We start from the raw sequence: 25,352 nt of genomic DNA, 5'->3' as shown, positions 1-25,352 counted from the left end.
TTTGCCATTGCTCCCCCCCCCCCAAAAAAAGACAAAAAATCAATGATATAATGAATTATTTTCAAAGCTACAATTCTTCAAATATTTCACTTTAAAATGTTTTATGTGGTAAATATTGCATATATTGTGTAGTTGCCATATAAAAACATCATTTTATTTGACAAAAGAGCATAAAACAAACAAAATAATAGTTCAAACGTAAAATCGACAAATGTATCTGATGTTGATCTCGTAACTTAAGTGTTGAAAGTAACAGAAAAACCTAATAAAAACGTATCACTTTATGAGTGGGGCACCTTTTGGATCCCAAATATATTTAGTGGTATTTTATTTATCTTTTCACTGTAATTACTCAAAAATATTAAGGAATTAAAATCCATGCATTATTGATCTTTTATGGCTGTAATGACTAAATACTGCATATTTCAGTTTTACTATAAAAAACAAAATTGTTTTTGCCATAATAGCCATAAAACCTTTTTTTTATTACTTTATATCGACTTTAAGTTGATAAGAGATTTACTGTAAATAAAAAATAATAATAATTTGAATTATTTTTAACAATGTAATGACCGAGACCCTTTATGGGTAAAATAAAAATAAAATATCCATATATTTTGTTATGGTTTAAAAAGGAAAAATATCAAAATGGCCCCCACATGCTTGAATTTTTACGTGTGCGGCCCTCAGTGGAAAAAGTTTGGACACCCCTGCCGTACCGGTACCAAAATATTGGTATCGGGACAACACTAGATTGCAATTAAATTGAAATTTTGTGAGGAAAAAGTTGGCATTTTACAAGAATCTAAAGAAAAAAGTTGGAATCAAGTCTTGCACATCTTCTTGTAACAGTCTGAGGTTTTATCTGAATTACAGAAAAATGTTCCCCCTTTTTAGTGTGGCCAATGCTTTCGTAGAAAAACAAAAAATTTTGAGCGTCGGCAGTGCTTTAATGAAAATACTCTTTCGAATATTACAAACAACATAAACAATCGCTTTAACAACACAAATTAAGACCCACGTCTGCGTCGGTTATTTACAACAACAAAAAGAAAATGGGCCGGCCTTTGAAGAGACAAGTAATGACTATTTTTGTAAGGCAAATGAAGGACACTTTAGGCTCCGTGGTAGAGCAGCAAGGTGCTGAAGAGGGCGTGGTCGTAGAACTGCTGTGCATTCACACACTTCTGGTGCTCCACTTGGCTGGTCTCAGCTGACTCCCTGTGGTAGGAGCGTGGGTCACGTTGCTTTTCTTCCTCGCACCCAAACGCAAGCTGGGGCGGACACTGACCGACTGAAGGAAAGCCCACTGGTAGGGGAGGGGGACAGAAAGAGTCATGAGCGTGCAAAATCATTTGGGGCACTGATTCCGTAGGTGGGAATAACATCAATAATAGTCGAGTCTTTAGTAAAGAGATTTCAACACCTCAAAAGTTGAATCATTAAATTGTCCCTGCAAGTGTTGACCCCCAGACCTCCTTGTAAATAGGTCACGTCCTCCCGGTTGGAGCGCTGCATGACACGGTGAACTACCTTCTTCTCACGGTTCAAAGTTTTAAAAAGGATCCTTTAGGACGCCGTAAGCCGGGAAGACTCAGGCGCAGGTTGAAATAACGGTGTTCGGACACAATTAAAAGGGGGAAAGCAAGAGGAAAAACTCAGTAGCATGTACAAAATGGATCAAAGTTTAATGATTTTTACATCATTAATCTGCTCAGCACTCCAACAATGGCACACAGGTAAAAACAAACACCTGTACAAACAAAACGATCCGTTTACTCATAACGGCAGTGCCATGTTCAACTAAGTAATAAGGCAAATGTTGAAACACATGACAACTTTCCAGAAAACAGCTACTAAATGATAAAATTTCTGTGTAACATATGTAAGCACACGGAGCCAAAACGAACACAGACATACAAAAAAAAAAAGAAGCCTCTTACACCATTAGGGACTCATTTTTTAGACGCGGCACTGAATTATTCAAACCTCCTGCGCCACGTTTATGTTGGGATTTGCTTTGGCATTAGACAATGGTTAATTATTTAACTGTAGCAACTAAAGAGAGCGCTCTAATGTCTTCATAAAAGGGAGAGTACAACCTAAATCAGGGGGACGTGGGTCCGGTGTGGCCTGCAAATGCCTTTGATCAAGTATGACGTAACATTACAAAAGCAAAATACCGTACAAGCCAGAATATACAATAATATTTGTAGAAAACCCCCCCGTCATTTTACAGTTGGGGGTGGTGTTAATTGATGTTTACATGTTAACCTCTCCCCAAACGAGTCAGAGCATTTCTTCCAGGTGACCTGGATAGATGCCGGTGTGAGAGGCTGAAAAATGTCTCAAAGAGGGGTCATGATGCTAATTTAGCGATAACGCTGATAAACCTTTTTTATGTGTCGTTGTTCTGTCACTGACATAAAAAATGTGATTTACATTTTTTTTTTTACTTGTCCAAAAACAAGTCTTGGAAAAAAAAATGCCTGGTGGTATACTTGGATCAATACGGTAAAACCTCAGAGTAACTGTTATATCAAAAGTGTGGACCTGGGAAGACTTTATAAAAAAGCTCCCTGATAAAGAAGACAGGTGTCAGGACCCTGATCTAAATGAATACCTGAGGAATATTATATTTATCACATGGGGTACAATCCTAAAGAAACACTTTTTTAGAGCTATAATACATTATATGGATAGTAATTATGCTGTCAAGTGTTGCTTTAAATGTTTCCCAACACGTTTAGCCATCAGCACAAACAGAAGCTAGTAAAATGCATCAATAAGAACAACATTGCCACGAAAAGCAATACACGTCTACACTGGAATAACAAATACATTTTTCTTCAAAGACAGTTTGCAACATTCAACCAACTCGACAGGGACATACATATAATTAACTCTAGATGAAAATGTCCTATAAAATTGCGCAAATAAGTATTTTTTACAAAGAAGCTGAGAAAATTACCAGTATAATTAGATAAATGTCTTAAGTACAATTGAACATATTCATTTTAGCTATATGATTGGAATAATTGGAAACATAGATAAACCTACACGCACATAACCGCTGCTGCACTCTGCCTTTATGTATACAATAAACAGCTTGACATTAGCAAAATATATCCACGACAAATAGTAATATTATTAGAATGTGCCACCACACACACAGACACCCTGTCTACAAATAAGCATAAGAGTTGGTGCAGCGACATGGTGTCTGCATGGATGCCACAGTGAAGACCTCCAGCTCTTTAGTAGCGAGTCTCGACCTGTCCTCATACTGATCCATGGGCCCTGACCCGTGCTCTGCTGGTGCCACCCCATTCAACCCTAAAGCAAAGGGTCGTGGCCCACCTGAGGTTACAGTAGATGCCAACTCTATGGTCATGCCCTCCATCTGGGTGCCTCCGGCACCACACAGTGGCTCGTTTCCGTTCTGCATCTCAAGCGGCATGCCCAGACCTTAAGGAAATTAGAGATTCGTCTCAATATGATGCAGTTCCACAAGCACAATAATTAACATACAGTACTGTTAAAAATAATATGTGTAAGTAATAAGTGTACATTAATATATTTGTAAGGCCAAAAAACAACTCTGGCATTGTGGCGCTTTACCCAATGTTGTGGGGATTTGTTATTTTCTTCTTCTTTGATTTATGAAAGGTATTTTAAATAATTCCAGACAGGAGAAAACAGCTGGAGTAATAGTGTAACTAAGTTGTACACCATCCATGTTTTAAAGAAAGAAAAATAACAAATAAACCACATACTGTACATTACATGATACAATCCAAACACTGAGTGCCATACAAAGGGGAAAAAACAAAAAAGCTAGACAGAACGGACTGACAGGGCTCTGAGCTTAACTCAATAATAATAATAATATTATATATATAATAATAATAATAAATATATATATATACACACACACACACAAATCCACTCAACTAAAATAAATATATATATATACACAGTATATATATATATATATATACACACACACACACACACACACACACACACACACACACACACACACACACACACACCCACACACACACACACACACACACACACATCCACTCAACTAAAACTTGCTTATTTTTGCCAAGAAATATGACATGTGAAAGTGACCTACATAATTGTGTTCTTTAGATTTTTTAGACTGTACAGATTTGTATTGGCTGCAACATACTTTACACAACTGCACATTTGCTTGTGGCTGCCAAATATTGAATTATGTGTGTTTATATTATAACTCATATTTTTAAGGTAACTCCTAGGGCTGCAACTATCGATTATATTCGTAATCAAGTAATCTATCGATTAATTTGTTTGATAAATTGAGTAACTGAATAAAACACTTTCTAGCCTCAATGCAACTTTTAGGGGAATTACATATTATTTCTTCTTATAAATGCACATAACACTGTCACTATATATTACTTAATTAATTATTTTTTTAATAGTTAAAAAGAAAAAAAACTAACCAAATGAACATGAACCATGTAATAGATAATACATAATAGACCAAACTAAACAAAAATACTGATACAATTTCACACATGGAGTGACAATGTATTCAACAATTTATCATAAATGCATTTGTAAAAGGTATTCATTGGAGGAGTGGTGTACAAACAACTCGTTAACACTGTAGTTGCTAACATATCCTCACATACATTTAAATAAAACATTTGTTATGCAAGTCAGACATATACTAAGATGGCAGTAGCTGCCAAAATGACCTTTGCCTTGTTTCTGCTGGTTTGCTGCTCTTAATAATGCATATTTAAAAACATCAGCTGTGTTTTACAGCGCAAACATTTCACCACGATGTCTGTTTTCTCACTTTTACATAATTGCAACAACTCTCATCTTCTCTCAGCTCATTCCACTTTGTTTTTTTCCTGAGCACATCTCTCTTATTCACACTCCACTAGGTTGATTGGCAACACTAAATGGTCCCTAGTGTGTGAATGTGAGTGTGAATGTTGTCTGTCTATCTGTGTTGGCCCTGCGATGAGGTGGCGACTTGTCCAGGGTGTACCCTGCCTTCCGCTCGAATGTAGCGCAGATAGGCTCCAGCACCCCCCGCGACCCCAAAAAAGGACAAACGGTAGAAAATGGATAGATGGATAGTCCCGCCCCCTGAAAGGCATTGTAAGCGCCTTTTATGGGTGCAGTTATTCATTATTGTGAGTTATGTAGAATTGATTTATCAGTAGGGGTGCTAAAAAAAATAATCACATCTGGATCGCAATTTACATTTATTCAGATTTTTTATCGATTAATTTAATTTTCAAAAAATATATTATTTTTTTTACCAAATACACTGCAAGAATTGATCCTGAATTGAATCATCACCCAAAACATTGTCTGGGTACATACATTTGGCAGATATCCGATTTGCATTCATATTTAAGCTGTTTCTAATCGGAGTATTTAGAGCAGTGGTTCTTAACCTTGTTTGAGGTACCGAACCCCACTAGTTTCATATGCGCATTCACCGAACCCTTCTTTAGTGAAAAATAAAAAAAAATTTTTTTCAAATGCAAGACAAAGTTATGTTTTTTTACTGGTGCACAAAATTGAACTGTGCATGAACATCACCTTGTTCAAAGAACAAAACCAACACAGTGCATGAACTCACAACAAATTACACACCTGCAAATCAGATGGAAAATTACAGGGAACATTGTTTTGGGGTATCCATAATACGCCGATAGGGAGAAGTTTTTATTTACACGATGAGTCGGGTGTGTCTTGACCTCCGCGGCGGAGGCTCCGCCGAACCCCTGAGGCCGACTCACCGAACCCCTAGGGTTCGATCGAACCCAGGTTAAGAACCACTGATTTAGAGTAAAACACATGTCACTTATCCAGCCGAAACCACTCACCATTAGGCCTGGCCTTCTTCACCGGGTTGACTTCCTGCTCATCAAATGACCGCTTTCTGTTGGGTATGCCGTTCAAGAAGCTGCGGCCCTGGATAGTGGGATGAGCGTGGCCCCCATTCTGAGTGATGCCATTGAGAAAGGCACCGTTATGGAACTGAGACATGTTTTGTTGGAAGTTCTGGGCATTGGAGAGAAGCTCGGCGCACTCTCGAAATCCCTGGGCGTGGGCCAGGTCGGCAGCGGTCAGCCCACTGGCATTCCTCACACTGTGCCAATGGGAAAAGTTGAGTGTCAGCAGGGCTTACTGTATGTTTTCTTGTGAACAAATAAAGAAAACAACAAGACACACACTCACACATACACACCTCATCAGGCAAACTCACAAACAAGACACGTACAACGATGAAAGTAATTGCCTTTGTCATCAGCATGACAGATGATGACGGATCCCTTTTGGATCGTTTGCATCATCTTTTCAAATAAATGAATGATTCTTAATATTAAAGAGTCTGCTGGTTGAGAGACGGGATTAAAACAACACAATCTATGCAGAGTGTGCCTGACAGGATCTGACATGAGAAAGCAGACAATGTCATAAGAAGAAGAATTTATATTGAATAAGATCACTAAATGTCAGCCAATGTGACACTGATGAGGTGGAGCATGAAAAGGATATCTCCAAGTCCAAATGCAAGCGACAGAGATCTGGAGTATTTGAAGTGTTTCAAGTCAGTCTGTAAGGCAAAAGGTCACAACGGACGAAAGAAGACACCTACACTATTAATAAAGTAGCTAAAAGAATGCCATGTGGCCAAAGCAGGATTTGAGAATTTCTTCAAGTGAAGTCCAAAAAACAGAGTCCATCTTCTGGGCAAAGCCAAGAATGAACAAAAGAGGATGATACGGCAGGACGATGTTCAAGTATCTTCAACAAATCTTGACTGGGAAGATTGGTATTTCAAGATGAATTCTTCATCTTGTTTGAAGATGAAAGGGCATAAACAAGTGTGCCTTTGTGCATTGTTGTGTTAATCACGCCTCTCTGTAGCAGACTTTCTGTGTGCAATAATGAGCGAGCAAACAACTCTGGGAGACTGGATCAGCGTATTTGTGGAATCGATGTCACTTGGCAGTAAAACCCATCATTATAATCATTATTATGAACTTAACTTAAAAACTAGTCTACTATTTTGTTGTAGCAGGTAATACTTTCTCCCTTAATGGACAGAAAATATTTTAACTGAGGTAAATGCAGATTAATGAGCAGTATTCTCTCCATTTTCGAAACAATACTGCTTTTGTTTCACGTGGAGCTCTGTGTGTTCTCCACGCAACAGCAAAATCTTTGTCAACTAAATGGAAGCGCTGGAAAACAGCCAGAATGCTGCTCGTGATACATACAAAATAGACAAAAACGCTACAAAGCACGCTACTGCAATGTATGAGTTATATAATTGAACGAATAACATGCAAAAATATGTTTGGGTCAGAAGGATTGTTGTTTCACTGTGACCAAGTGGCACCGACTTCCACAATATGTGATGACTTTCAGCACAATAAAACTGGTTGCTCTTGTTTTTTTTCTTCTCTATAAAAACCTTTCAGTAACTAATACTTGAAACATTTTAAAGAAACAAATATAAATAAATTAAAATCACACAATAACTTGTTGTACATCACCCGCCCCCCCTTTCAAATTAACGCTTCCAACAAATTGGTCAAATTAGATAATTTGCATTTTAAAGCGTTTTTTTTTCTGGTCAGGTAGATGTACTTGTCTCACTCTCAAGGAATACAGCTTTTTTTGTAAAATCTTTATCTATGTCATGCTTGTGAGCAAACCATATTGGCCTGCCTGTAGCAGCACTTTAGAACTAAAATAACCATTTTGGCAACTGCCACCTCTATTGTGTACTATTGTCCTATGACGTGTCATATGATGTCATATCATTCCACCGCTCGTTCCCAAGGCCGTCTTCTACGTTCCAGCATTAAATTCCAGCAGCGCACCGCTCCCTATAAGGAATACAGCACTTCTGTTTATTTATAAGTGGGCATGCCCACAATCAGATTCATACTTTCAGTGTAAGGAAAAACAGTGTTTCTGCTAGACAGGTTGAGGTAATACAAAAATTATCTGTGTGTGCAAGTTTCTCACTAAGTTAGAGTGACATCAATTAAATGGTACTAGATTTGAATTTAAAGTAAAACAAGTCCTTGAAGTTATTAAACTAATGATAAAGAGTGACATCAATTAAATAGTCACGGATTTGAATTTTAAGTAAAATAAGTGCTAGCATTCACAACATTTGTAAAAATGATGTAAAACATGAAAAAGTATTCCTTTGGTGTGATGTGACATCTCCAATATGTTTCAATTAATTTGTTTGATTTGATTATTAAAAAAAGGAAGCGTTAATTCTTTTTAAATGCCTGGTATGCTTTGCTTTTCAGTCCTAGGCACATAAATCTGCTCTAACTAAATGGTCTAACCTCCCAGAGGCAGCCTATTGTCATGCTACTGCTTTGACATGGGACTCACGTGATTAAACCTGTCCATATAAAGGGCTCCTATGGTTAGTTGACAAAATAACATTTAACAAAAACATAAATCTCAAGCTAAAAATTAAAAAATAGATACATGGATAATAAGCAAAGCATGCAGGTCTAAAAAGTTCAAGTTCAAGTGATTCATTGACAAAAAAACCTAGCATTAAAACCAATCACCGCAAGAAATACCTCAACAGTTTGCCAGTGTGTAGATAGGAAGCGATAGTGAGAACACTCAAAGCCACAACAGTGCGGCTATCCCAGGGAACGGGGCAGACTCAGCAGTGTCTATGCTCCCCCTTTTCTAGGATTACTTGAAAAAACCAAGTCATTTCCATCTCAATGGCTGCAAAACAATTAAGACGTTCGGTTCTGTTTCAGTAGGTGAGCAAACTTTTCTTTTTCTTTTTTCCTTATGGTAACTTATTGTCACTTTCATGAAGGAAAAGATGACAAAGATTACAGGTCAATAAACAAAGACTAAGAAATTGTATCAGGTTAATATACTGTGACAGAACAATATTAAAAGACATTTCTTGGCATGAAGTTAAAAAATATTTGGCACAGTGACATGACAGTGTATAAAGAACCATTGCAACAGGATGATAGTTACCATTACATACAGTTAATAGGTCAGTAAATAATGCTAAGCTCAACAGTTTCTTATATTTGTGTCTGCACTCAGCCCTGACTGCAACCTCCCGACACTGTTCTGCCTCCTGATAGCTGGCTTATAGGACGTTTTTACCCATCCCAAGGCTCATGACAAATAAAACTAACAAAAAATCATATAAATTATTAGTCTAATGAGGTTAATATTATATATGAATATGTTTAGACATTATATGAAGTGTTATCATTTATTATAAGTGTTTGAAACCCTTTAAACTTTTAAAAAATACATATTTTGAATACCTAATCAAATTGATTTGTAATAAATTAGTTGACGACAAATGTACACAGTAAATATGTTCTTTTAAATAATAAAATGTCTATTTCAAACAAATTATACGTTTATAGCTTTGTGGGGCATATTAGTTTTTTATACAATGTTTGATGCAAGAGTTTTTTAATGTAGGGACAAGCCCATATTTTTAAGATCAGGGATATACTTGTTTGAATTATTTTTTAAAGCAGCTTTCTTACTTAAAGGCCTACTGAAACCCACTACTACCGACCACACAGTCTGATAGTTTATATATCAATGATGAAATCTTAACATTGCAACACATGCCAATACGGCCGGGTTAACTTATAAAGTGCAATTTTAAATTTCCTGCTAAACTTCCGGTTGAAAACGTCTATGTATGATGACGTATGCGCGTGACGTCAATCGTTGAACCGGAAGTATTGGTACACCATCGAATCCAATACAAAAAGCTCTGATTTCATCTCAAAATTCCACAGTATTCTGGACATCTGTGTTGGTGAATCTTTTGAAATTTGTTTAATGAACAATGAAGACTGCAAAGAAGAAAGTTGTAGGTGGGATCGGTGTATTAGCGGCGGACTACAGCAACACAACCAGGAGGACTTTGAGATGGATAGCAGACGCGCTAGCCGCCGACCTCACCTTGACTTCCTCCGTCTCCGGGCCGCCGACCGCATCTATGATCGTCGCTCCGTCGATCACTGGAACGCAGGTGAGCACGGGTGTTGATGAGCAGACGAGGGCTGGCGTAGGTGGATAGCTAATGTTTTTAGCATAGCTCTGTGAGGTCCCGTTGCTAAGTTAGCTTCAATGGCATCGTTAGCAACAGCATTGTTAAGCTTTGCCAGCCTGGAAAGCATTAACCGTGTAGTTACATGTCCATGGTTTAATTGTATTGTTGATTTTCTGTCTATCCTTCCAGTCAGGGGTTTATTTATTTTGTTTCTATCTGCATTTAAGCCCGAGGTGCTATCACATTAGCTCCGTAGGTAAAGAGCTTCGCCAATGTATTGTCGTGGAGATAAAAGTCACTGTGAATGTCCATTTCGCGTTCTCGACTCATTTTCAAGAGGATATAGTATCCGAGGTGGTTTAAAATACAAATCCGTGATCCACAATAGAAAAAGGAGAAAGTGTGGAATCCAATGAACCCTTGTACCTAAGTTACGGTCAGAGCGAAAAAAGATACGTCCTGCACTGCACTCTAGTCCTTCACTCTCACGTTCCTCATCCACGAATCTTTCATCCTCGCTCAAATTAATGAGGTAATCGTCGCTTTCCCGGTCCAAATCGTTCTCGCTGCATTGTAAACAATGGGGAAATGTGAGGAGCCTTTCAACCTGTGACGTCACGCTACTTCCGGAACAGGCAAGGCTTTTTTTTTTATCAGCGACTAAAAGTTGCAAACTTTATCGTCGATGTTCTCTACTAAATCCTTTCAGCAAAAATATGGCAATATCGCAAAATGATCAAGTATGACACATAGAATGGATCTGCTATCCCCGTTTAAATAAAAAAAATTCATTTCAGTAGGCCTTTAATGGTCACCACTTATTAGCTCGCAGATCATCTGAGTAAAATGGGTTCAGCTATTTAACGGAGTGTAATCGAGGCTTGGGCACATATTTGATACACTAACACAAACACGTAGATGTGCATGGTAATCTACTGTATTGCAATAGCTAGTCCACATTACGTTTACAGTAACACAAAGCAATACAAATAGTTCAAATTAATCTACAATTAAAATAAAGACTTTATTATAGACTCCATTTAATAATGCAGACAGCTGAGTAGAAATTGTAAAACCGCGTTCTTGTAGAGACGGAAATAACATTTGAATATGTAAAAACTAAGCTTTTTAGTTTGTTTAAAAAAAAGGACAATCCTGATGGTATCCTCATAATACCGGTTACGATCTGGCGCTATACAGATTTTTTTTTTTGCACCTTCATATAGGAGACGCCCCACCCCCAAATATGATGGTAGAGAAAACACTGAAAGGACAGCTGACTCTTGCTGTCCAAAATCAAGGAACGCATCAGACGATGTCAGTGTGACTGTAAAAGTTGAAGGGAAAGAAAGAAAGGACATTTTATTGCGGTTGTCCAGAACCACATGAAAAGTATTTGAAACCTGGATCGAAAGAAGATAAATGTTGTACAAAAGTTCTGTTAGGGGAATATTTTCCACCTTAAAGCAGAGTAGAATGCATAAACAGCGTAGAATGCATAGGGAGTTTCATTCTCTATTCACTTTGTTCTGTTAAAGGACAAAAACACAATGAGTACACATTGTGCGTTTATCTTTGCAAATACACACACAGTGTATCTTATTTGGTTTGGATGGTGAGAAGAGGTGCCAGGAACAAGACGAAGAAGAAGAGAGCAGGAGTTCAGGAGAAGTATTGATGCAGTATTGACAGTCCAGAGATGAGTTTCTTTTCTTCTTGGCACATAATGACAGTCAGTTGCAAGTGGGGAGATGAGGTGCATTCAAGAATAAGTTATGAGGACTAAGTGATGTAGACGTGCTGAATTATTGGGACACTTGACAAGCGAATAATGAATGAAAGCAGACTTTTAACCTAAAATGTTGTGTATTGAGATAACTTATTTTGTAGAGCAATGTGCTTATTGACTAATGCATTTATCCAATGTTACAGTTTGCAATGGCATTTGATGTAAAAACTAAGCCAAAACCATTCATTCGATTGAATCTCTGCGGCAAAAATATTTTTAAATTAACAGCCCTTTGAGACACTTGTGATTTAGGGCTATATAAATAACATTGATTGATTGATTGATGTAGCTGCGTTTGTGAATATTTAAGAAATATTTCCATATATGTCAAATAACTGTTATAGTACTTGCCTCATAAACTAACAGTATTGACAAAAAGGGTGAGAATTAATATTAAATTTAAATGTATTTATTACTACTTCTAATATTGGATATTGGATTGTCATGAGCCTCATACCCAGCTAACTTACCTGCCTTAGATTGTGCCCAACTACATTATCCCTTAAAAAATAACTTCATAATAATAACAGAGACTAAAGACAAAATCTGTAATCTACAGGGAGGGGAAAAAACAACATCATTTAATCACTTATACTTTACTCATCAGTTCATAACCAAATATACATTGCAAAAAAATTGGAGCATTCAGGAAATTAATTTAGACTAAGCAGTTTGAGGTAGCCAAAACAACCAGGGGTTCCATGGACAATTAAAAGTAACATTTAGAACAAGGTAATAATGCAAAAAAAAAAAAGACTTCATTTCAATGAAATATTTTATCCATCAGAACCACTGAATAAAAGTTGACATGTGTCACTTGATGTTATAAAATAAATTATTGATTTTCAACTTATAACAGTTTCAAATTCAGATGTGTGTGTCTGTCTGTGTGTTTATATATATAACAAATTACACAAAATAAAGCTCATCAACAGAAATGTTGGTTTGTCATGTCTAAATATTTTTTACTCAGGCGTGTCATTTAGTGCAACAAATTAAAAATCCCAAAAGTTAACAATCAGAACACTGGAACACACCCTGGTTGATTTGGGTTTACGGATGCACAATGTCAGAAAAACAACTCATTGCACAGCAGGTTACAGAGGTATGAAACTGCATTTCAGATATTTTAAAGAAATTAACTGAGAAATGAATGTGCAGTAACACATATTTCGGGGATAGAGTGCCATGAAAAGACCATCCTGAAAAACTATAATTACATATACAGCTGTAGCCAGTATTTTTCTTAAAGTCATTTCAAAATAACAAGCAACTAATAATTTCTTGATGTGTGATATTTTATCCATTACTGCTTAAGATGAAGGTGCTTTGTGTGTCTGATTTTAGTGACATCGCTTTTTAATATGACTATAAGACTGAAAACGGAATGTTTTATTATGATATAAGCTTCTGATAAAGAATGTGATATTTAAAAAATAAGGTCAGCATTATCCTTTTACACATTCAATAAAATAAAAATACTTTTAACTAGTAATTTATTTTAAATGAAAATTGCAATTAAATGAAAAAATTAAATAGGCAAACAATAGTAGAGTTAAAACCTAGTTATATCCTGCGGGTGCCAGGAAAATGGTAGGTTGTGATAGTTCATGTTATACTTGATCATTCTTATGCTTATATGACGACGCCTTCCTTAAAAATCATTTAAATTGCTATAACAGTCACAGACAATGACCTAGTTAAAAAGGGGTCTGCAACTTCAGCTCTGGCCCTTGTTGTGTCTCCCTCAGACTTTTTTTAACCCCGAAGTGAGAAAAGTTAGCATTTAAAAAAAAAAAAAAAAAGTTCTATAATTTCCGACTGAGGCTGTGAAATTTGTGAATGCACACCAGCGGAGTTCTGAGGTGCAAGGAAGGCAATAAAAGAGACTGGAAGCCTATGTGTGTGCAACTGGAAGCTTTTCGAGTGTGCAACCCTTTGGGTAAGCTAACCATAAATATTTGCCAAAAAAGAAGAGAAAAAGAAAGTTTAATTTCACATGGACATATTGTTTTTTCTTGTAAAACAAAAAATATCACCACTTTTAAAAGTTTACAAGCTGCGGTGCGTTTTGTGGCTTGATACTTTTTTTGTAGTGGAAGAGGCGGCAAAATGTCTCTTTTGATAGTAAAAGTTTCAGACTCCTGATGTAATATTTAGCATTCTAGCCGTCAGTCCATTTTCTACCACTTGTCCTTCTTTGCGTCACATGGAGGGGCTGGAGCCTATCTCAGCTGCACTCGGGCGGAAGGCAGGGTACACCCTGGTCAAGTCTTGTATTCTAGCTATTATATTGTGTTTATTTATGCAGTTTCATACAATGCAACATAGCTATGGCAGTTAAATAACTTCCTAATTACCGGTAAGTGCAATGTGCATTTGGTTATGCAGTCAAAACTGCATGTAAGACATTAACCAAAACAAACGTTAAATAAACACACACTCTAGAGTTACCAGAGATCATGCAACATGGCTTACTGAGTTAACAACAGTTTATCAACATTTTCATCAAGCTGTCCTTGTGTTTGGTTGTTATGGTTGAGCAAAGGGCTCAAAAAGCCTTGTAAAATTAGTTAATTATCAACTTTTATTAATAGTTAGCACTCTCTCAGATCAAATGGGGTCAACTGCCTACCAAATGCAAACAAAGGGTTTTGTTTATAAAATATTTTGGTCTTATTATTCACACAAACGGCAACTTGATGAGAATTATTTAAATGATAAACAACATTTTTTTTTAAAAGAAGAAACACCTTTTCAAAGGCGCACCACCAAATGAAACACTTCTCGGTTAAACCGCAATAACATGCGAGTGTTGAGCAACTGAATTATCCAACAATTGTACGATTTGGAAGCTGACCGCAAATTTGGGGAAAATGCCTCTAAAGTTGCATAAAAACGGAACAGTCACTCAGCGCTTGAGCCAATCTTTCCAGACATCAGGGTTGAGTCCAGTGAAGTCCAGACAGTTGAGTTCACTGCTATTATTAGCTGCTAGTGCAAACCACAAGCTTCCGACTGGCAATATGCGCTGTCACTTATCAAAAACATAGCTTTGTTTCGTCGGTTTATGAGACGTCAGCCGTTTACTTATGCTCACACATGCTTGTTTTTGGAGCGTATTATTGTTTAAATATTACTGTGGTGAGCTTATTTTTATTCTAGTACGATTATTAAAAGTTCAAAATGTTATCCAAAGCTTTATGCAGGTCAAGTAAGACTTAAGAGTCCTGTACTGTTCCGATATGAAGAGCACTGTTCCCCATACATTAATTGATTGGATGCCAGTTCAGAATCAAACTCTTATTTCGAAACGTTTTAAAAGTACCACATCTGCTTCCTGTCTTGTGTTGCGATCGTTAAGTTCTTCTCTTGGTCGCCAAAGTCATTGCAGATGTGAAGAAACCCTGCACGGGCTGATTTAATATTACAGTTTAATTGGCACTACTAGTATGCCAGTGTATTTGCTGACATTTTTTATATTAATATGCAGTTTACATGCATATAAGATGCAGACATTGCGTTAATTGTATTAAATGTCAGAATACTAACACGATCTTGCACTTCAGTATTTTAGAAACTGTGATGTATCATGTTGTATGCATGCATGTTCGAAATAAACTCAAACTCAAAGTAATGCATGGTGTGTAGCGTACACGTCAAAGTCCACATTTACAGTATTTCCCTTAGTTTTATTTTATTTACTTTTTGCCAAATGCAAAAGTTGGCAGGTATGGCCAGTGTCCATAAAAAAACATGCCTGTGGGTCTTGGCCACATATGCAAATTAGACCAAGACAGACCTGTAGAAAACAGCACATACAACCCCAAATAACCCCAGAGTGAGTCAGTGTTTAACTAGCAGAGATGATTCATTTCGTCCTACATCATTTTTCATTAGGTAATATATCTGCTATCAAAATGTTCGGATCTTCACTGTCTCTATCGAAACGTCTTCGCTGCACTGATTTTGGTGGCGAGCCCTTGTAAAGGCATTGTACGTACACAGTAGGGAGAGAGAAGACAGGGAAAGAGATAATGAGCTGACACAACATCGACCACAGGACTTACTCAGCTTTTGCTCCCTGTACCAAGAGAGCGTTGATGCACTCCAGACTGCCTGCACGTGCAGCCTTATGGATGGGCGTCTCGCCCACATAGTCCTGAGAGATAAACAGGCCAGTGCGGGTTAAACATAGAAACACATGTCTGCGCTAGATAGAGCAAGAGTGCAAGCCCAATCACTTGCCGTTTTCTATGATAAACAGCGCTTTATGATGACAACCTCACTAATTTCACTTCAAACATGAACCTACTTTACAGACCTAAACCTCAACACGAACTATTCATCAGATCTAGCACAAGAAACCTAAATACATCAGTTGACACTTGACAGGCATCACGGTATGCTTATTTTTTTTAAATGTTTAAATGCACTTGTGTAGAATCACCAGGTAAGAACGTATTGAGCCACATGTAAGACAGCACATTTTACCATGAGAAAAAAGTCTGGAAAGAAGGGCAAGCCATTTTATATTTCAGGGTCAGTAGGTTTATACATGCAAACTAACAGGTGGCACCAAAAGACTTATGTCCAAATGAGTCAGAGCTTTTCTTACTGCCACTTACACACACACCAGTAAGAGTTGCAGCCGCTGGAAGAAAAGCATCTCAAAAGATTGAATACCGGTATTTGGTTTTTTTTCCAGGCAATGTCGTCTTATTTTCAAGTCAATATGGAATGTTTGGTATGCTTTAAAGAATAGTCAGCATTAAACTGACATGTTTACACAAAAGTCATGAAAACATATAATTCCTAGTTTAAGAGCAAATATACTTGTCTTATTTTGACTTTAATAGTGTCAACCTATTAAAAATACAATGTTAATTTTCAAGGATTGTCACGCATCAGAACAGCAAGGTCATTGTCTGTTGTTGGGACACAATGACACAAAATAAATACAGGATTGGCTAGGGCTGCACGATTAATCGAACCAAAATTTAGGTTTTAATTAGTGCAATAACCAAACCGCAAGAGGCAGAGGATTTTTTGTCCTCCGCCGTCACCGGCATTTGAGTGACAGACATGTCCGCCAATCAGAATTGTTGAGCCTTGCGTCCTTTGCCTTCTGACCAATTAAAAATGTTTAATTAAACAGCATGTTTGTGTGCTGTGCAGTGGAGGCAGTGAGTACGCTAATAACACCACTTGCACCTCAGAAAATGTTTTGATGGTGACTACGCCTGGGCCAATAGTCAATAAGTCAACGATGAGTTGAACTACTTTGCTGGCATCGATAAATTGCTGTCTGTTGCTATGAGAAAGAGGTCTCACTCAGTGCATCGCTCTCAGCACCTGAGCGAATTTATTTAACAGTATAATTAACTGAACGCAGTAAGCCCTGTTTACGTTCATTCACAATCTTTGTCTCTGTGAGCGAAGAGCAGGACTGCCAGCTTACACATACAGGATTCGCCTCCCTACACACAACTCGCTAGTGAGAAGTTCCGCAAAGTAACAAAAATGAAAAGGAAACAATATGATTACAAAGCCAAATCTCCCGTTGTGGGAATATTTCAGCTTCAATTCGGATGGGCAGTATGAGCCCATCAGCACGGACGAATGAGCAAGAATGCAATGATGGCAACTAGAAAACAACCTGACCTTGTTTTTCCAACTTGGGAAAAAATGCACTTTAAGATCTTCATTATTTATTCAAGTTAAATGTTTGTGTACAGAGATGAGAGTCCATTTTATTTTTATGTTTATTTAAGATAACCAAAAGGTATTTACTTGAGAAATATCCTTTTATATAGCTACTTGAATTAATATCATATATTATGATTACACTATGTTATGATCAATGTATAGCTTTTATCAGTTATTTCCTTAGTTTAAAAGCAGGATGTAGACAAAAGCTCTGAGTCTGTGAAGCCAAACATTTTTGAAAGCAGATTATTGCATAATGTCCTAAAGCCTGGCACCTTCAGACAAAGAATATGTTGATTGACCACCTAAAAGAAACATGTCTTCCTTCACTCAGTATTTTCACAGTTTTATGCATGTATAAAATATAAAAATTGCGAATCGAATCGCAATTAGAGAGAGAAAAATCGCAATTAGGTTGTTCCCAAAAATTGTGCAGATCCAGTGTTGGCAGTAGGGCTGCACGATTAATTGAAATCTAATTGACATCGAGATTCTAATTAGTGCGGTTAATAACTGCAAGAGGCTGAGGTTTTGTTTTTTCTGTCCGCTGCTGACCGGCATTTGAGTGACAGACACGTTGGCCAATCAGAATTGTTTAGCCTTGCGTTTGTTTGTTCCTCGCTTGAAACAGGAAGACAGACGTCTTATTTTGTGCATTGCTCTCAGCACCTGAGCGCATTTATTGGACAGTGAAGAGTGACCCCTCTGTTCAGTCATTAACAATCTTTGTCTCGGCGGAGACGAAAGTGGGGCGCCGTAGCCGACACACACACACAGTACAGAGAGTCTCGCAACTTGCCGATGAGATGTGCTGTTAACTAACACAAATTAGGAGGAAAAAGATAATAAAGCTAAATGTCCCGCTGAGAGAATATTTCAGCTTTAAATTGGACGGGCGATATGAGCCCATCTACATGGACAAATGAGCAAATATGCCGTCGCGATCACATGATAGCAAACAAAAAGACAACGTCTGACCTCATTTTTCCATCTGGGAAACCAAATGCACTTTAAGATGTTCAATATTTGTTTAGGTTAAATTTTTGCACACAGAAATGTGTCCATTTTTTGTTTATTCATTTAGGATAAAGACAGTACAATGGTAAACAATTCTACAGTAATGAGAAATACAAGTTTATATCTTTTTAAATGGTTACTTGCATTATTGCATTACATTATAATCACTGTATAGTTTTAATTGAATATTTATTCAGTTAAAGAGCTTGATGTTGACAAAAGCTCTGAGTCTGTCTGCATAAAGCCAAATATTTTTTGAAATGATTGCATATTGTTCTAATGTGTGGCACATTGAGACAATAACATGTTGATTGACAGTCTAAAAGTAACATATATTCCTTCACTCATTATTTTTTGCAATTTTAGTGTATAAAATATAAAATCACAAATAGAGTCGCAATTGCAATTTGAGAGAAAAAAAAAAATCACAATTAGTTTTTTTCTCAAAATCGTGCAGCCCTTGTTGGCAGTGAAAACATAAGATTTCCGTTGCCCAAAACCTTGTTTTGGTTGTGTTTATTATGCAATACTTTGCCTTGCGCCTGACAAAAACATTGCAATATGACATAAATAATAACAACCTCTCTGCATTATGTTTTTTTTTTACATTTCCAGCATGATGAGAGTCATGTAGTAACTAATGCAAAGAGGGTGAAAGTCTGCAGGCAATGTGTTGAACTTTTCACCCAGACTTCAGCACCACCCACACATACACGCGTACACATACACACAGTTGTACATTATTATAAAAAACGCAACAGAGTGGAAAGGGGGAAAAACACACACACCCAGTATGACTCATGTTCAAATACCAGGCGAGGCAGTCTGGTTCAACTGTTCAGCAGACAGGAAATGAAACCAATGTTCATGTTTAAGATGGCTTGTTTAGCATACATGTAGAGAAAGGCCAGTTATTAAAAAGAAAATGTCTGCACTCTGTGTTATTGAGTGTCATGGTGACGACAGCATGTTATGTCATGGTGACCTACTAATCTAATTTCTCTAAGTAGTGTAGCGGAGCATACACTATAATCCTAGTGCCTGAGGATGTTCATGTAAAATACTGCAGGGCGGTAAGCACACAGTAGTGCGAGCACGACTCACTTTTCAGAGAAGTTTAAATAGAAATACAACTATCAAGGGGCAATAATAACCTGTGGGGGTTTATGGTCAGATGATCCCCCTTGATGGGATCAGTCTGAGCTTAAGCTGTCGCAACACTCTGCTCATTTCGCTCACGCTACTGTATGTTCGCTACAGAAATAATAGATACATACCACAGATTAAATGCCACTTAACAAGTCAAGTCATTTTTATAAACATGCGTCAACTGCAATTACATCAGCTCGTAGATAGACTATTGTCCAATCACACATTAAAAAGACGGTTCCTTACCAAAACAGCAGGCATATAAAAACATTTCGAAGATATTTGAGAACGTTGAGTAGGGATGGTTTTTGTTTAGAATTTGACCAATACTAGTACCAAATCGGTACTTAAAATATGTTGCTGGTGCTTAAACAGGGCCCGAAATGCTATTTATAAGAAAAACATGCAATTTTTTATTTACATAACATTTCTTCATATCCATCTATCGGCTATACAGCTTAAACTCCATAGGGTTGCGGGTAAGCTGGAGCCTATCCTAGCTGACTTTGGGCGAGAACAATGTTTATTTTATTTTTATGAAACGTGTCATTTAAGCTGAACCGACTTGTAATTGAAATACTTCAATTATAATAAATTCCATGGTAACCAAGTACATTCAAAAATAAGATATAAAATCCATTAAAAATGGTCATAATAACTACAGCAATACAGAACATTATGTATTGTTGATGCTCATAAATCTGGGGGTTCGTGAATGCAACCTTGCACGCCGTAATTGTCATCGGTGCATTACAAGGAAGTGCTATGTTGTTGTTGAGGCTACTGGCTAGCGCTGCTAGCGGTGTTAGAATAGACTAGAAAGCCTTTATTGTCATTATACACATAATTAGCACAATAGAAGGACTTAAGAGGGCTGTTGTTAACATGTTAAGGTCGGCAATAACATTTAAAAAGAGCATCAGACTGTGTGATACTGGAGAGACGCTACATTTTGTTACCTGCACATTATTGGCACCGAAATGAGGCATCGATAGCTTCTGTTTTCGGCCTGTTTATCATTTATCATCGGTTTACATTGGATGATGGACCCAACACATTTGTTAAGCACTTTATACATTCTAATATAACAATTAGTTTGAACAATTAAAGGAATTTCCTTTGATAAAACCTTGTTCCTAACAAACACCTGGTCAATGGTCATTTGGATGAAATAAGCCCATGGGGTATAACATCACCTTGGGTCATTCCCATTAATGTATGAAACAATTTGTATGATTGTGGTCACTCTCCATTCTCTGTGTGGTGACGTACCTGTCTATTAATGTCTGCACCAGCTTGAAGGAGCCATAACAAGCACTCGGGGTGGCCTCCAAATGCCGAAATGTGAGTGGGAGTCTGTGCAAACTTGGAAGTCACCGTGTTGACCCCGCAGCCCACCTGCACCAGGCGCATCACACACTCCAGCTAAAAAGACAAGTTTGATGTACAATATAATGATTAGTTCATTTAATTATTTACGAGCAGGTCAGTAAAAAAATTTATTAGATTTTTCATTCTAGGTTATGTTTGCTTTTGGTATGCACTTTTTGTGCCAGTCCAGTCTTTTTTGGAAAGTTCAAACAATTGTTAAATAAACAAAGGTGCAATTTTAAAACATTTTGGAATTGTCCTCTCTGTTCCTGAATTTAGTGTAAAATGGCAAATGTACAACAACAAACCCAACGTTTGTTCCTTGCATCAACAAAAAGTCCTATTCAGAACCATTAAAAAAAGCCACGATGGATCATAGAAAAATGTTAAACAAAAAACATTTTAACAAATTTTGGACTGCTGGCTTTTAATTTTCTTTTTTTTAATTCGTCAACACATTTTCCTATTCAAAGCATGCAGCAAAATGTCCGAACTTTTACTGATCTATGAAAGAGTACCTTGCAACTAAAGTAATAGGTGAACATCCTCATATATACGTATATATTATCATCATATGCAATTGTGTGTTTTTGTGTATTTCAAAGTTAGGTTTAAAAAAATAAAAAAATAGTACCGGTAGTTAGTTATGTAAACACACTGGCCTTTACACAATTAAAATCCCCCATCCATGCATTTTCTAACGCTTGACCATCTAAGTCACCACCTCATCGCAGGAGTACCTGGAGGGAACCCACGCAGTCACAGGGAGAACATGCAAACTCCACACAGAAAGACTGAGCCCGGGAATCAAACCCAAGACCTTCTCCTTATGAGGCATGAGCAGTAACCACTGCAGTGCTGCTGGATTAAAATCAACAACATTTAAATAGGCAGACTGACTTGTTTAGCGTTTTTTTTTTAAGTAGCAGCAGTATTTGGGTCTAATATGTTTTCATTGTGTGGGAGTTTACTCTTACTATTGGAACTAAGATGACCATCTTGCCTTTAAAGCAGGGGTGTCAAATGTACGGCCCGAGGGCCGGATCAGGCCCGCGAACAGATTTTATCCGGCCCGCGGGATGAGTTTGCTAAGTATAAAAATGAGCCGAAATTTTAGAACGAAAGAAACTGCTGTTCTAAATGTGTCCGCTAGATGTCACAATAGCAATTCTTTGTATCTTTGTAGATTATGCTACATATGTAAAAAAAAATAAAAATAAACCACATGATATTAGTGCACTAGGATATTGTTTTTTATCTTGATAGATTGAAAATTAACAGTTTTACCATTTTGAAAAACTTATTCAGGTGTTACCATTTAGTGGTCAATTGTACGGAATATGTACTGTACTGTGCAATCTACTAATAAAAGTTTCAATCAATGAAAAAAACTGATGAACATTATCACATAATGTATTCAGAAAGTATAAATAACGACAAATAAAGATAGAACACTATTAGCCGCAACATGTAAATGTAAAAAAAAAAACAACAACATTAAAATTTGTAATTTTTCAGAATGTGCTTGTTCTATTTTTAAACAAAGAAAACAATCTGAAGTTGTCTTTATATTATATTGTATATTAAGTATGTGTCCATGAAAGGGCATTTTGTGACTTTTTTCTTAATACTTGTGTATGATTTTATTGCATGATTTTTTGTATCCCTTTAATTTAGGTAGCCAGGGACTGCAGATGGAAATTCGCTATTTAGCTATGATCTGGTACAGAACATATCTGTCTTTGAGCTTAATGTTTCTGTGCATTGTCCCTTCAAACAAAGACTAAACTAAATGTATTTCTAAGTTATCGAGCCGTGATTTTACCAGTCCGGCCTACTTGGGAGTACATTGTTCTCCATGTGGCCCCCCAATCTGCATTAAAGCAGAACTAAAGTAGGCTAGGCAGATTTGGAAAAAGGTTTTTCCTCATTTTTCTCAAGCTGCTGTGCCTCATCGGACATATATACTGTTTTCTTCTTTGCCACACAGTGCAGTGCAGTCTCACACTTAACAAACATTATTGAATGTATATCAAGTTTATTCATATATTGTGTGTTCCAGCCGGCGTCGACGCTCGCAGTCCATTGTCTGCGTACTGTTATGGCGGCTCATTAGCTAACAGTAGAGGAAGCGAACATCAGGAAATGGCCGAGACACGTCCAAAAATAAAAAATAAAAAATAACGTGAATGAAAATGGGTCTTTATGGATTACACTACCTTTCCGAAATGCGCCGCCCAATGTATGGGCGTCCAGCCGTAGAAGGTGTCCTCCACGGTGAGGACAGCTGGATTGACGGTGCTTTGAAGGAGGGAGCACAAGGCGCCGACGTCTCCATCCCTGCACGCCCGGTGCAGCGGGAAGCGGCTGTTCAGCACCTCCTCGCTGGAGAATCCAGACTCGCTCGACATAGTTGTGCGGGGAGAACGGTTAAAACGCACAAACGAGGGGAAAACAATAAAGTCTATGTACGAGGAGAAAGGACCCGCGCCACCCCGGCTTGATAGTGTCTCGTTCTGCCCGACAACACAAAAGCACACCACCGAAGTGAAACTTGAGGACCGCCGAGCGAGAGGCAAATCCTGGTATGGCGTCTTCCTCTAAGCCAGGAATGGCGCCAAATGAACCCGGAAGATATGGACTGGATGACGCCAAATGCCCGGATTGAATTTTTTTCTTCTACTTATAGCTCAGTTCATTTCAGTTCACCCATCCATCCATTTCCTACCGCTTGTCCCTTTCGGGGTCGCGGGGGGTGCTGTAGCCTATCTCAGCTGCACAGTTTCTGTTTATTTCGAACATGCTTACAGTGCAATTACAAGCCTGTCCAAAAAGGAGTAATGCCGGTAATAATAATAATAATAATGGATTAGATCAGGGGTCACCAACGCGGTGCCCGCGGGCACCAGGTCGCCCGTAAGGACCAGATGAGTCGCCCGCGGGCCTGTTCTAAAAAAAAATAAAATTTTTTGTTTTATTTTATTTTTAAAAAAAAATTAAATCTACATAGAAAAAACACAAGATACACTTTCAATCAGTGCATCAACCCAAACAACCTCCCCCATGCACACCCACTCACACAAAAGGGGTTATTTCTTTCTGCTACCAATATTCTGGTTCCCACAACATAGACAACACATCTGCAAGGGACACAGTCCCTGAAGCACACATGATTGTATAGGCTGCTGGTCCACTAACATTTTCATTAATTAATATTTTTTATGTAATTATTTTTATATTGTTTTACTTTCTTTTTTATCCAAGAAAATGTTTTTTATTTATTTATCTTATTTTATTTTATTTTTAAAAAAAGGGCCTTATCTTCAACAGACCAGGTTGTCAATGAAATTAGATTTGTTTAAAGGGTTTTTTAAACCAGGCCCAGTCCAGATAATGTCCAAGTCGGACTCAGCAACACACACCTTCATTCATGTACACAGAAAAAAATTAGGGAACACAACAGATTGCATATAATTTATAAACAAAATTACATTTTCAAAATAAGCATTTATGTACAGTCCAGATTATGTCCAGGTCACTCAAATTAGGGAACACAACAACAGATATCATATAATCTATAAACATAATTATACTTTCAAAATAAGCCTTTGAGGACTTCTCATCTTTTTAATAATGTTTTTTGGCATCATTATCGTTTTCAACCATGTAACTTTCTAAAGTTAGAAAATACTGAATAAATGTTTTAAAGAAAGTAATACTAAGTGAATATCTGTTTTTGGCCTTAAAAATAAACATTTTACCGAGTACTATAATTAAATTGACTAAATCATGATTGTCAATGAACTCTCCTAAAATAACAGAAACCACATTAAGCTTCATAAACAAACCAATCCTTAAACACATTTTTTCAACTTCCACCCAAAACAAAGACACAATATGACAATACCAAAACAAATGTAGGGTGGATTCAGGCTCCTGACAACAAAATCGGCAATCATCTGACTCTGTCATATTCCATAATTTTAACATTTTCCCTGTGGGTAGGAAGTTATAAATAATTTTAATTTGAAAATAACGATTTTGCACATCGATAGTGGTTTTATAGATTAGTTTGAATATGGCATCCCATGGCAACGGGCAGTCAAAAAAGTCCTCCCATTTTCCATTTGTGTTGTATGAGGCAGCCTTCAAAGATTTCTTTATTAAATAAAAATTATATATTTTTCTATTTATTTT

At 37.2% G+C, this 25,352-nt stretch overlaps 1 protein-coding gene across 1 annotated transcript; it reads right to left on the bottom strand.

The window, feature by feature from the left end:
* Positions 1–917: 917 nt before the first annotated feature.
* Positions 918–23,902, bottom strand: LOC133664407 (ankyrin repeat domain-containing protein 10-like). Its single transcript, XM_062069014.1, has 6 exons — positions 23,375–23,902; positions 21,057–21,209; positions 15,980–16,071; positions 5,907–6,172; positions 3,361–3,468; positions 918–1,309 (listed from the first exon to the last, which is right to left on the bottom strand). Exons 1-6 carry the CDS (start codon positions 23,564–23,566, stop codon positions 1,116–1,118), a joined length of 1,005 nt encoding a protein of 334 aa, XP_061924998.1. The 5' UTR covers positions 23,567–23,902; the 3' UTR covers positions 918–1,115.
* Between the last annotated feature and the right edge of the window lie 1,450 nt (positions 23,903–25,352).

The sequence above is a fragment of the Entelurus aequoreus genome, linkage group LG14, assembly GCF_033978785.1.
Source record: "Entelurus aequoreus isolate RoL-2023_Sb linkage group LG14, RoL_Eaeq_v1.1, whole genome shotgun sequence".
NCBI classification, from domain to species: Eukaryota; Metazoa; Chordata; class Actinopteri; order Syngnathiformes; family Syngnathidae; genus Entelurus; species Entelurus aequoreus.
This window is presented reverse-complemented; position numbering and strand designations above follow the sequence as displayed.

Bases quoted from the DNA above. Each gene is read 5' to 3' on its own strand.
- LOC133664407 (XM_062069014.1), bottom strand. From the start codon at position 23,566: ATGTCGAGCGAGTCTGGATTCTCCAGCGAGGAGGTGCTGAACAGCCGC. The intron at 21,210-23,374 runs GTAGTGTAATCC...TTGTCTTTTTAG, and splicing joins GGGCGGCGCATTTCGGAAAG to CTGGAGTGTGTGATGCGCCT. The intron at 16,072-21,056 runs GTACGTCACCAC...TTTATCTCTCAG, and splicing joins GTGCAGACATTAATAGACAG to GACTATGTGGGCGAGACGCC.